Below are 14,121 nucleotides of genomic sequence, written 5' to 3' on the forward strand. Positions count from 1 at the left end.
ATCCTGTTATTAGCACCCTTCATACTACGAGATAGTCACTACATTGTGCAGGGGAGGAGTGCATGTGATTGAACTCTAGGGGTGACCATGTGGCTTAAGAATGAGGGAAGTCTCCAGCCCAGCCCCGTTTGATTTGCTGTAAGAAAGCTGACATCACGATTTGGTGCAGTCTAATGCGAAGACGTTGGTGTCATCACCTCAGCTTTATAGCTAAACCTCAAAGCTCTAGCAAGCTGGATACCAGTGCAGTGGTATGCCTGGGCTGTGGAGCAATGGAGATGTGCCTTTTCCTCCCCCACTGAATGTGTCCTGTTTTCTGAAATGCTTGTGCGCTTGTGGTTCTTGTGGAACCTTCCTGTGGCTGCCCATAGCAGTAGTCTGCACAGGTGGAGCAACCCTAGCCTGCCTGCCTGCCTACTTTCTAGGAGGAAGGGCTGCGCTTGGACCAGGCGGAGGGGATGAATCCATGCTGTGGAGACTGACACGCTTTTCTTCTTGTCCAACAAGAGTCTTTATATAATGTGTCACGTTATCTATGTATAAACCCAAGTGCACTCACACAGCTGTGATCACTCCGTTTCATTGCTTTTGGCCCATTTGCCATTAAGGAGTAAGTGTCTACATTAACCTTCACCCGGGTTTCTACATTAGTTTCTGTCACCTGCTTTTTTATGTAATTCATTTGTATGGTAACCGTATACTTCACCCGTAAGATCAGCAGGCTTTACCCAAGAGAGCATGTGAGAGCCAGGTGTCAAGAGCAGCAAGGCTTCTCTCTATTTCCCAATGTATTATCTAAGCTGTTAACTTTAATTGCTGGTGAACCATTTACACTTTTCTCCGTAACAAAGCTTTGGTGCTTGTCCTCTCTTTCCTTTCCAGGAAAATTAAAGTGTGGGATCTTGTGGCTGCTCTGGACCCTCGCGCTCCAGCTGGGACTCTCTGTCTGCGAACCCTCGTGGTAAGAGCTTTTGGTTGGGGGGGGTCAAGGTGGGGGAGGACAGGCTTTGTCAAGGCTGTATTATGCCATGAAAGCTTGAGCTTTTGTAGACAAAGTTCAGATGAAGCAGATGATAGGCCCCAAAGGGCAGGCTTGCAGATGTGTCTGAATGTAAGGTATTATGGGATCTTTCACCCGGAAAGAAAGCCTTGCAAAAAGTGCCATGGGACCTTTAACACAGCCAAGAAATCAGTTTTACAGCCTCTTCAGCAGCCCCTAACGATAAGGCCGGGGCATTTTTGCTCCTGGACATCCCCATCACCACTTCAGATACTGGAAGTCAGTGGAGCTGTGATAGTTTGCCCCAGCTGAAGGTCTGACCTCCAGGGGATGATACCCTCTGCTGAGCGTACCTATGGAGTCTGCATAATCTGTGTGGTGCTGGGTGACCAGGACTTTTCCTGGGCCTCTTTCTTCTCTCTGGCAATTTTTTAATGTTGCCAGACGATTGTTGTTAAAAGGGGCAGTTAAAAGAAGGGCTTTCATCCCTTTTTAAAATTGATTTTAAGTTCATAACTAAAATCTATTTAAACAACGAGGAGTCCAGTGGCACCTTAAAGACTAACAGATTTATTGGGGCATAAGCTTCCGAGGGTAAAAATGTCTGAGGGATTTTGAGCACGTCAGCTGCAAAGCATGGAGCGGCCCTATGCCTGTGAATGTACAGACCGAGAGAGTCTGAGAGTTCCGTGTTGATCCTGTTCCAGTCTTAGACCCTGCTTGGGCACTTTGTGTTTCTGCTAACTTGGGAGGCTTAATTTAACTAGTGCAATTTCATCTCCTTTTGCTGGCAGTGAAAAATATAGGTACCCTGAATAATTGCATTATAAACCAGAAATTGTGGGATGAAAACGTCGTAGGAATCTGTGAATGAACACCTAGAAATCCCTGTTTGTAGGGTCGAGTGAGCTAAGGGGGAAGACAGAGGGCATGGAGCATTACTTTTAGGATCTTTCATGCCTGTAACTGCAGAGCATCCTAGTATCCGCTTACTCATGCTCTTTTTTCTTCCCTTGGCCTCCAAAATGAAAGCTCGCAATAAACGTTGCAAGCCTCCTGCTGTTTGTGTTCAATTTTCAAGCAGTAGGAGAAAAGTCTGCAGAGAGCCAATGCTCACTGCATGCCAGTTCCTTTCATTTTTCCCTCCTTTGAATGGAGCAGCAGCCGCACGCTCTTGACAGCAGCTTCCCAAGCTGAGAACTCAGTATGGCGCAGCTTTACATTTGAAGCTAAGGGGGCCAGGTTCTTTTGTCTTTAACTTACAATGTGAAGCATGCATCACACCAGCTGCCCCTGTGATTTTAAAGAGCAAGTACAGTGGTTAGTGCATAGGATCGTTAGATAGAGGGATTTGATTTAGTAAACACTGATTGAAAAGTTCATTTTCAAAGTGGCCTTTTGAAATACCCATCTCTTTTAGTCTCCTTGTAGTGACTTTTCCCAGCAGGAGCTCTATTCTGTTGGGCACGCGAAACACCATTCCTATTTGAATACATGCAAAACCAGACTCATGGAGTATCTGTCTGTTTAATTAACTAGAATTTTAAAACTAAGGATGCTACTTGTAAGACAAACCTTATTTAAAATTAATTTAAAACAAAATAGAATTTGCATTACCACAACTTTGAAATGGTTCTTTTTCCAGGCATTCAGAAGGAACTGCATTTCAGAGTCCTGCTCTGTCAAAATAGCAGTGTCCTGTTTGGTGGGAAACTGTTCTGTGATGACTATATTTGAGAGCCCTTTCATTTTTTGTGACTTACTCATCTTACAACTAGCCGTTGTGGTTAGAATCTCTTAGCACATTTGGTTTTCTTTACCCCATGTCTGGCAGCGTGGAAGGCACGACAAGGAGCCACGTACTGATACCAGGGTCAGGAGGTGTTGCACTGCTTTTGTTTGCACTCCCTTTTGACCAGGGAAGCTGCTGCTCACGCCTGCACCAGGGAGCACTGATAACAGCTAGCCAGCACACGTGGGAAAGCGTAGTGAGTTGTGCATTACGATGTGCAGGATCTGGCATAGATTGCACACTGTTTCCACTCAGCCTCCTGTAAGAATACAAACTGCCTCTAAAGGGCCTTTCCTGTGGCTACGTTTAGAACTGCTCAGGAGGAATCATTAGTGTCATTTTGACTTTATAATGGTCCCCTTTGTCTATTCCAGTTTAAGCTGTTTCCTCCTTCAGCAGTAGCAATAGTGCCAAGCAGGAGACTCAGGATCAATTCATAGGTAGAATCAGAGAAGATCAGGGTTGGAAGAGAGCTCAGGAGGGCATTTAGTCCAACCCCCTGCTCAAAGCAGGACCGACCCCAGCTAAATCATCCCAGCCAGGGCTTTGTCAAGCCAGGCCTTAAAAACCTCTAAGGATGGAGATTCCACCCCCTCCCTAGGTAACCCATTCCAGTGCTTCACCACCCTCCTAGGGAAATAGTGTTTCCTAATATCCAACCTAACCCCCCCCCACTGCAACTTGAGACCATTGCTCCTTGTTCTGTCATCTGCCGCCACTGAGAACAGCCAAGCTCCATCCTCTTTGGAACCCCCCTTCAGGTAGTTGAAGGCTGCTATCAAATCCCCCCCTCACTCTTCTCTTCTGCAGACTAAACAAGCGTCAGTTTCCTTCAGCTCTCCTCATAAGTCATGTTCCTTCTAGCCTCTAATCATTTTCGTTGCCCTCCGCTGGACTCTCTCCATTTGTCCACATCCTTCTTGTGTGGGGGACCCAAAACCGGATGCAGTATTCCAGATATGGCCTCAACCAGTGCCGAATAGAGGGGAATAAGCACTTCCTCTCGATCTGCTGGCAATGCTCCTATATGCAGCCAGTATCCATTAGCCTTCTAAGGCGCAGGACACCACCTGCGACTCAAATCAGCGTCTTGTCCACTGTAACCCTAGGTCCTTTTCGCAGAACTACTGCTTAGCCAGTGGGTCCCAGTCTGTAGCAGTGCCTGGGATGTCTCCATCCTAAGTGCAGGACTCTGCACTTGTCCTTGTTGAACCTCATCAGATTTCTTTTGGCCCAATCCTCCAGTTTGTGTAGGTCACTTTGGACCCTATCCCTACCCTCCAGTGTATCTACCTCTCCCCCTAGCTTAGTGTCATCCATGCACTTGCTGAGGGTGCATCCATCCCATCATCCATAATGAAGATGTTGAACAAAACAGGCCCCAGGACCGACCCCTGGGGCACTCCACTTGATACCGGCTGCCAACTAGATACTGAGTCGTTGATCACTACCCGTTGAGCCCAATGATCTAGCCAGCTTTCTATCCACCTTTATAGTCCATTCATCCAGTCCATACTTCTTTAACTTGCTGGCAAGAATACTGTGGGAGACTATCAAAAGCTTTGCTAAAGCCAAGATATGTCACGTCCACTGCTTTCCCCATATCCACAGAGCCAGTTCTCTCATCATAGAAGGCACTCAGGTTGGTCAATTGCCAAACTGTCCCCTGTTACCCTAGAATCCACTGCTGGTGGAAATGCTATGGAGGCAGTGCTGAACTGTATAGTAGGAGGTGTGTGGCTACCGCTCTGTCAGCCCCACCTAGCTGCTCTGGAGAAGAGCTCTCCTATGAGGAGAGCTCGGTTTAAGGGCATGGGGCTCAGGGAGCAATGCTACCGTGCAGGTGTCTGCTCTGGTGTGCGCTCTCTGGTGAAGGGCCAGGTTCCAAATATGGCAGACGTACTTTTACACTACTTAGCTTGTTCCACAGAGACAGTGGCACACAGTAGCCATATAGGGTTTACCGACCAAAAACCAAATCAATTATTAATGTTCTCCATGCATTCCCATCAGCCAGGCAGTCTGTAAAGTAATCTCTGCTGTCTCTCTCACCCTCCCGGTTAGGAGCATTCTGGGAGAGTCTTCCGACTCCAGTTTGACGAATTCCAGATCATCAGCAGCTCGCACGATGACACAATCCTCATGTGGGACTTCCTGAATGACCCAGCTGCCCAAGCAGAATCGACCCGCTCCCCGTCCAGAACATACACCTACATCTCCAGATAAATAACACTACACTGTACCTCGCGCGCACAGGTAAAAACGAGGCACAAGGGCATGTGGGCACTAGGGAGAAGAGGCAAATGTTGAGCTGGAATGATTCATTTGGATGGTCACTATCTCCCATCTTGGCTGGTGATCGTTATCCTGCCAGGAGGCAGAGAACCTTTTGGTACCTTCGAGCAGGAGTTGTTGAAGAGTTCCTGACACATGGTACTTGCAGTCCTTTCACCCAATTCCCCTTTTGGCCCAGTTTCCCCAACAATTAAATCAGCAGTTGTTGCCATCAAACCAGGAAGGGCTGAGAGGGTCTTCAGAGTGAATGGAGGAGCGGCTCTTTAACATGGGGGTGCAGGTGGTGTGACAGTGGGCAGTTGTCACCAAGCTAGAAGGTTCTGCCAAATCATGGCAATTTCCCTTCCTCCTAGGTAGCGATGGCGCCGTTCTCCCAGTGTTGGGGAATGCAGGCTAATGGATTTGGCCAGTGGAGGAGGCGCAGACGAGCAAGTCCAGCCTGATTAAATGGAAATTTACCGATGTATAGTATTATCTTCACCCTAGCTGCATGAGTTGAAGGCTGTTAAGACCAGGCCTTGCCTGTGTGTGTGTAGTGTTAACCCGCTAGCTTTTATCCCAGCAAGGAGAGTTACCATTTCTAGGCTGTTATGGGGGAACTTAATGCCTGACCAGATTAATCATCGACCTGGATTTGATTTGGAGGGGTGTGGGGTATTATGGAGGGTGCTGCTTAGGATGGGCTTGGGTTGCACACTTCGGTTAGCATACCTGCCACCCTTGTGTTTGGGGCCCTGGGTGACGGTTTCAGTTTCACTGGTGAGCGTCAGGCAGGTTCTCTGTAACCGTGCACGTGCGCAGCAGTTTGTGTCTCAGCCTGTGCTGTACTCTCCCGGTTCAGTGTATAAATACTCCTGGACTCTCCAGAGCTCCAGCACTTTTCACCTAGGCGAAAGACACAGGAAGTAAGAGAGGTTTTCCTTAAAATGATGAGTTCGGTGCACAAAAGGGTTCTTGTTCCTTTTTATTTTTTTTTCCAGAACTCGTTTAAGCTGCAGTATTTAAATTATCTGCCAATGCCGGGACAAAAGAACTATCCATGTAACCAATCCTTGCGGAAGAGAGAGGCTCTCAGATTCATTTCTGGAACAAAGTTGGCATGCGGTTGATCTCCAACAGGGTCTGCTCAGCGCAGCTGACTGCTTAAGTGCTGCTATATCAGAAGATGTCTTTGGTCTTTCATGAGCGATTAACATTTTTAAACCATCCCTTTTCCTTTTCCCCTCTGCCTAGCCGCTCCCCTCGCCACTCCCCTGTTTTTTCCTCTTGCCCCAGTCACAGATGTCCTATAAATATATTTAACGTGTTGCCAGAATTCGTTGCTTTGGTGTTAAACGGAAGAACCATTGCCACTGTGCATCCTGCTGAGAATCACTTCCGGGTCGGGGGGAAGGGGCTGCTGCTTAGAATATTAAACAACATAATTGCCGGGCTTTTGTAAGACCATGTAACTGCTGACTCTGAAAAGCAACAAACACCGTGCTGGAGAGGAGGTGAGAGCCCCTGCTGCCTTTGGGCATTGTGTCTGGAAACCGGGGCTTGTGGAGCTATCGGGCATCTGAAGCTGCTGACAGTCTGAAGCCAAATCTGCCTCTTGCTTGTCCCTGTAACCCTTTGGAGGCTGGATGTGTATTGCAATTTCCTTCCGCAGTCGTTGAGCTGCCAGTCTGGGCAGGGCCAGTCGTCAAAAGGTTAAACTGGCTTCTGCCAAAGTCCCAAGTCCAGTATTGCCTGGGAGTGGGAATCAGTTCCTGAGGGGTAGAGGGCAGTATTTCACTATCAGAGACATTCTGTGTACCCAGGCTAGGGTTCTGTTTCTCCTGCTATTGGCCCTGAAGACAGTATGGATTTTGTTAATGGTTTAAGATTTGTACTTCTGATTAGATAGAAACATGAGGCTGGGGTGGGGAGAAGACTCTGGCACCCTCTTTCCTCCTCCCCCAGAAGATGTCACAGCCAGAGGATGGAAGAGGGAGCTGCAGAGGACCTTGTTAGCCCAGCTTTGGAGGGCTTTTGTGGCTGACCATGTGCCTAAATAAGGATATAAGAACTGCTGTAGTGGGTCAGATAAGTGGTCCATCAAGCCCAATATCCTGTCTCCGACAGTGGCCAGCGCGGTGCACTGTGACCCAGAGGGGATGGCTGTGTTGGGTCCTGTGGCTGATATGGCAGATACAGCCAGTTGGCTGGGGCAGGCCACATGTGTTTTCTCATTGGTTTAACCAGTGGGATTGGCTGTCTTGGCCAGCTGGCTGTATCTCTAGGCCAGCTCTGCTGTATTTCTGGGGCTGGCACTGCTGGTCCCATGTGCAAGTGAGGGAGATGAGTCATGTGACCTTCCTGACCCCCAGCCTTTTCTGCACCGCAGTTTAGGAACAGGACGATAATTAACCCGTGTACTGATCATCACCCTGAATCGTCACACACTAGCCGAGACCTTTGAGAGCCACCATGGCTCAGATTGGAAAGCACCCTGCTGACAGGCAGGGCATGAGGAGCGACTCTCCACGTCAGAGCCAGTCAGCTAGACCGAAAGAGCCAGTGGGGGACGCTGCAGGCGCTGGCTTCCCCACTGCAGTGGGAACAGCCATCCGAGAGGCCTTGCTTTTGGAAGAAGAAGGGTTAAATAAAATAATCTCCAGGCATTCTAACCTCAGTTTAAGGTCTGTCAAAATTTCTGGTACTAACCTTAGGCCCAGTTCTCCCACTGCAGGTCTTGAATGACACCCATTGCCTTCCCTGGGAAACTAGAGCCCTTTATCTCCTCAACTCTAAGGTTGGAATTTGGCAGATGGGAGATTTGACTGGTACCTTCTCACCAGCCTTGCTTTGCTGGGGGTCACGATTACGTCACTAACTAGCTTTGCCGTCCTTTCCACCAGCGACGTTTTGCAGGTGACTAGGTGACTCGAGGAGCTAGCAGATGGGAAGGCAGTGGAGACATTGGAAGGTAGCTGGCAGAGGAGCGTGAGAATCAGTGCGAAAAGAAACACCCAGCTCCTATATGTCTTCAGGAGGGCCTAGGACCTAGAGCGACTCTAAAGAGCCTCTCTTAGAGCTGGTCATCGACACGCCTCCTACTTTTTATTTGTTTAAATTACTATTGTAAAAAGAGCAAAATAAACTAACTCTGTTCAGAGAACATTTATGGTCTAACTCAGACTGGCAGAGGCAAAGAAATGCTGAGTCAAGACCAAAAGCTTATCCTTAGTACTAGGCTGCACTGTCGCAGAGGTCGCTGGCTGCTGGTGATCAGACAGATCAGGCATACTGGATCCCCAAAGCACGTGGGCAGACGGACGGGTGAATCATATTTTTCACTCTGAATTGCTCCTGCTGAAGTGGAGGTCCAAGTCTCATCCTTAATATTGTTTGAACACGGCTCCTTTTGGTGCAGTTGTTACAAAACTGCAGTGTGGCTGGGAGAGAGTGGATAGTTACATGGAGCTGGCTGCAGACTCAACAGCTTTTCTTTCCTCTGTTTGCCTTGTTGCTTTTTGGCTACAGGCTGTGCTAGATGATCAAGACTCTTTGCCTTGGATGCGACAAAGGTTCTCACGGTTTTATCAGTGTCCTTGGGGGCGGTGCCTGCTAGTGTGGAGTTTGTTTTGGTAGTTGTGAGGACTTGGGGAGATCCAGAATGCTTCCTGGCCAAACACAGAGACAACGTTGTTGCAAATCACCATTGGTTGTCCTAGCCCTGCTGTTCCATGTTGCTATTTTGAAACTTCTAAGCACTGCTGGGTTTTTAAGTGGTACCAGAGTTGTAATTCTGCTGTATAAATCTGTAAGGTACAGTGTATGAGCAACTGCTGCAATATTTTTATTTTATTTTTTTGGTATGTGGTAGAGTGATGTTTGACTCTTCATGAGGGACTATGTCTGGGTAGCTAAAATACAGAATTACTCAATGGAGAATCTTACCCCAGCCCTCAAGTTGTACAAAGTCCTACCCCAAATGCCACGTTCCTTCTGATGTCTAAGAAGGAAACTGATCTAAGAAACTCAAATCTGCCACAACTCCCAGCCTTGGGGTCATCTGCTGTTCTGCACAGGAGGAATAATATGGTTATTAGACCTTCACGTCAAGAGGAAGGTGGCTTTCCAGCTTGTCCACTGAGGATTTCAACATGAATTGACTGCGTAATCCCCAGCAGGGCTGGAGTAAATGCAGCATTTAAAAAGAAAAGAGAAATGAAATTAGTCTGGTGAAAGGAGCTAGAAGCAAGAGCTAGAGATGTGTATGGACTCAGGTGTTGCACATCCCTTTGAAATAAGATGCATCTGCTGCATCTAGACTGTCACTTCTCCCACGATAGTCTTGCATTTTGGACCCGGGGACTGGAAACTGGAGGTGGGACGTAAGAGCAAGACAATCCATTACAGCGCTGCCGACGCCTGTTGCAACTAGATGTCAGGAGGGAGCCTTGCTGCAAACATGCATGTTTCTGATCCCAGGAGGAAAGCTGCTCACGTCAACATATGCAAACTGAAAACGGGCGTGAAGGAATTTGCAGCCCAGAGAACCTTTGCAGCTGTCCCTCTGCTCCAAGGGTTTCAGGCGGCGAGAGTTGAGGTCTGTGATCATTGTGAACATCGAAATGCTGTAAACTTTGTTTCTGAACTGGAAGAGGTTGTGGCCTGCCATGCTTCCCCTTCCCATCCACCTATTCCTGCACTGAAAGGATCCTTTATTCTGTATTTTAATCCTTGTACACTTCAAAGCTGGAGAGTAAGGTGCATATTTTTCCTCTTTCTCCTCCCCACACTGTCTGAACAGAACATTGGGCCTGATGCTGAGACTCTCATCACCCTGAAGTCCAGTTGGGAGTTGTGGGTGTTCAGCACCTGTCCGGATTGGGCCTTGCACTCAAGTGTCTGTTGATTTCCTTCTGCTCCCTTTTAGGTCTGGTTTTGTGAGCTGGGATTCCTGAACTGGTCCATGGAGCATTTGGTCGAGTGATGCTAGCTGCCCCTCCTCCTCAGCAGCTGCTGATGGGGCAAAGGAACCAGCCTAGCTGCGGCAGGAATATGGCGAGCTCTTGCCTGAAGGACGGAAGGGGAGGCAGCCCAGGTGATTGGAAATGGGAGGGGAGAGTGACCCTCTGCAAAGGTGGGGACTACACTGAACAGTCATGGCCTTGGTCTCGATTGTGCACTGTTCTACAGTGTGCAGTTGGTTTAGAAGGAAGGAGAGTCTTCTGTGTAAGAGAGGGGAAAAAACCTTGTCAGAAACAACTGCTTCCTAGAATTGCCGGATTGATTGACTCCCCGTTTTTTGTACCTATTCGGGGTCGGGAGGACAATCTGAAATTGTCATTGGGAATTCCAACTGCCAAAGAGAACTTTACCGGAGGCCTCGTGCGGCATGCAGGATTATTTATCTTGCTCAGCTTTGCCTTGTTACCCCCACCCCACCACAGGCAGCAAGATTTCCAGAGGGTAACTTCAGGTGATCTCAGCTGCACCTCCAGAGGCAAGGTCTGCATGTGAAATCTCCTGTGACTGCCTGCTGGTTTTTGTCTGTGTGGTCTGCAGTCGTCCTACCCTCACTACGGAGTGCTGCTTAGGAAGACTACAGGTCCCTGCATGCAATGCTTCATCTTGAGCCAAGCAGCCATCACTTGGGTTGAGATGGAAGATGGCCTGCTGGGACTTGTAAGCTCTGACGTCTACACTTCTGTGTTGAAGATACTGCCAGCTGCATTCTGAGGCTTTTTTCGCATAAGGTTTGGCCTTTCGGCTGCTGCTGGCAGGTTCCCAACTCAGCCCTCAGTTGGTCAGAGGTTGGCCACCGTGTCATAGCGTGTGATACCTAATCTGGATCAGGAATCTACCCTCTCGCTACCTTTTAAATCATCCTCTAGGTGCTCTTCCAAACAGCCTGGTGGCCAGCTCTTCTGTCTGCCTGGTCCCAACAGCACACTTCCACGCAAATAGATTTCAGTCCGCATTAGTTCTTGCCCAGTTACAGTTCTGTTAAACACAGAAAATCCACCCAAGCGATGACATTATACCCACCTCAGCCCCGGTGTAGATGGCATCATGTCAGTGGGAGGGCTACACACACACACACTCACTCTCTCTCTCTCTCTCTCTCTCTCTCTCCAGCCGTGCCTGAGCAGAATCCCACCAGCCCCTCCCCTCCCCCCCAGGGTCTGGTCCCGCGCTGCCGCAGCCACACTGCCACTTTTATGTGCAAACTTGAGTAGAGCTAGCGTATCCGTCTACCCAAACTGGGAATTACAACTCCCAGCTGCTGCATGGATGTAACTAGAGGGATGCATTGCTCACCACAGGCCCCTTACAATACTGCACCTGGCTACTGGCTACTTTTTAGCAATGGACCATCCTGAGACATTTTCAAATTCCTTTTCATGTGACTCCTGTATGGTTATGGCCAGAAGAGTGACATGGTAAAACTTGATCCTCCTGACTGAGCCTGACTGCTGCCTGCCTGTCTTTGAATCCTAGTCGCCGACTTCACTGGTAAAATGTGTTGATCCTGTTAGCACTGCAGAGCTGGTTAAATTATTGGTAAAGTTCTACTTCCTGAATCATTACTGCTGGAAGAGGGTGATCCAGCTCTGATCGTCAGGACCCAAGTTGATGTCAGTGCTACTGAGCTGGCTTGTAAAAAGGATTTTTCCTGCTGTGAAACTCATTGAGATGATCAATGTGGGACTCTGTACCTCTGAGTGTAACCCCACTTTCAGCTCCTTTCCTTGGTATTCTGACATGAGACGCTGGGCTGCTCGTTCCATCCATAGTTATGATGCAAAAGGCGCTGGTAACCCACGAAATGTAATTGATCCAGTAACTTGTAATTACTTTTACAGCAGAGCTTTTTAATACCTCTGAGCACCCTATCATCCAGCTCATACTGCATCACCTTTAAACTGCTCAGGTGGGGGTGGAAGTGGAAGGGGTAGAAAGAACATGGTCTCTTCAGAGTTTTCTGTTTGTTACTCTGCTATATTTGTTCTCTAGATCCTTAAGTAATGAGTGCTTTGAATTTTGTGATTATGTTACAGTGACATGTAGTTAATGTTCACTTGAACTAGGATCATGGTAACCGTGTGGGGTTTTTATTATTTTAACTGTCCAGAAAATAAGTTAAATACAAGTGTAATGTTAAACTGTGAATCTGTTGTTTTATTTGGTATGGAGGGTGTAACCCTAAATACAAAAAGTCTCAATTCTTTGAGTCTCTGTCCATGTGAGTCCCTCTTATGGTCTGCCTATGAACAAAGCATCTCAAACCACCGTTACTGTAAGGTAAGTAACTGGCCTTTCCCATGTTGCCCTGCAGTCAGGATAAATATGGCCTCTTGTGTAGCACACAAAACCTGTGGTTAGCTAGTTACTCAGCAGCCAGCTGTCATTCATTGATGAATGAAGCTTAAAAGACTGCTCTGCCAGTCAGAAAACAGCATATTCCTAAAACCACAGCGTACTTTTTAATTAACAAACTGCCCATTCATGGGTGATGGCCCCTGGCTGGGCACACCAGTCCATCCTGTAAGTCGGAGAATGAATGCAGCAGGTGCGTAAGAGCTGAAACCCATCTTACCATTTAAAAGCGGGAACCAGAGTGGGGACGACTATAAGGAGTTTGTGCTTTTCTAGATAATCTTGTAAGATCCTGGTTGGAAAAGCACAAATTTCTTTTATAAGCTAATCGGAATCCAGCTGTTCAATAACAAGTGAGTAATTGACATATCCCAGCACCAAGGCAGGACACAATGTTTAGGATGCTTTTGTCGTTATAATTGGCCTAAAATTTGACTTTCACACCTTCACCCTGAAAATACCTGTCCCCTTGTAGCGCTTTGGTTTACTCAGCAGCCCCTTTTAAAACAAAGGCATCACTGGTTTGAAGAACCCAGCTCCTGGGGTGGAGAGAAAAGAAACACACACTGCACTCCTTGCTATCCATCTCCTTCCCGCCTCCATTCTTGGGAGCCAGCAGGGGATTTGAAATTGCTAAGATTCCTGCTTTCTGAAGTGCTGGGAGCAGGAATCCTGTCAATTTCAATCTCCTTCTGTCTTTGTGACATAATTCTCAGTGGTTCTTTATTTGGGGGAGTGGGGGTTAGATTTGCACCATTTTAACCCTTCATCTCTTTCACTTACAGTATCAGATTTGGAAAAGGAAACGACTGTTGTCTGTTTAAATGACTCCCAGTCACTCTGTGGGGTGGCAATATACCTGCCGCCTGGCATGCAAAGAATCAAACCTCTTCTAGTTACTGCAGAGCCCCCTTCTTCTTTCAAAGGTTCTGTTGGGGCCCAGTACGCTTTTCCACCGTTGCCAGCCCTGCATCTTTCACATCTGTGCATACTTGCACCAGCCGCCAAATGCCAAGCCAGACCAAATTGCAACATGTACTCACTCTGGAGCCACTCCTAGTAATTCTACAGTGAAGATCCTATATTGCAAGCAGTGTTTTCATCCCCTCATCTCATCTGTATCATTTTAATAAATCTTTTTGGTTTGAAAATGGGCAGACCAGAGTAGTTTTGCTCTGTCTTAGAGGAAAATGATCAAACCGGTTTTCATTTTTGTTCTTTTCTTTTTTAAGGCCAGCAGGCACCATTGTTATCTGATCTGACCACCTACATAACACAGGGCAAAAATTTTCACCAGAAATTCCTGCATCAAGCACAGAAACTTGTGCTAAATCATGTCTTCTAAAAAGAAAACCAATCTCAATTTTAAAGATTTCTAGTGATGTAGAGCCTACCACAACCTGTGGTACGTTCCAGTGGGTAATGACCCTCACTGCTAAAAATGTGTGTCTTATTTCCAGTTCAAAAGAATAAGAATAAAGTAAAATTTGCCCTGGCTTCAAATTAACATAATTTGATGTCCTTATCACTAAAAATGACTTCAAATTTGCATATTAATGGTCTCTGAAAACCAGCACGTGGGCTAGTTCTTGGGGGAGGAGAAATTGGCCAGATTTAGATCTGCTATATAAATAGGTGTAAGACCCACAAGAAAGTTTGTAATAAATAAATTGACCAGTGA

The 14,121-nt window shown here is 47.3% G+C and overlaps 1 protein-coding gene across 13 annotated transcripts in view; it reads left to right on the forward strand.

Annotated features, from left to right (window-relative positions):
• BTRC (beta-transducin repeat containing E3 ubiquitin protein ligase) overlaps positions 1-13,591 on the forward strand; it is a 173,703-nt gene extending 160,112 nt beyond the window's left edge. For 11 of the 13 annotated variants that reach the window (XM_075072930.1, XM_075072929.1, XM_075072928.1 and 8 more), the window contains 2 exons: positions 883-961; positions 4,857-13,591. In XM_075072930.1, coding sequence (XP_074929031.1) covers positions 883-961; positions 4,857-5,018 — 241 coding nt within the window. In that variant the 3' untranslated portion in view covers positions 5,019-13,591. The remainder of the gene's footprint in view (positions 1-882; positions 962-4,856) is intronic. The other 2 variants (XM_032795728.2, XM_075072923.1) reach the window with 2 other exon arrangements.
• The last annotated feature ends 530 nt before the right edge of the window (positions 13,592-14,121 follow it).

This window comes from Chelonoidis abingdonii, chromosome 16 (assembly GCF_003597395.2).
Source record: "Chelonoidis abingdonii isolate Lonesome George chromosome 16, CheloAbing_2.0, whole genome shotgun sequence".
In the NCBI taxonomy this organism is placed as follows: Eukaryota; Metazoa; Chordata; order Testudines; family Testudinidae; genus Chelonoidis; species Chelonoidis abingdonii.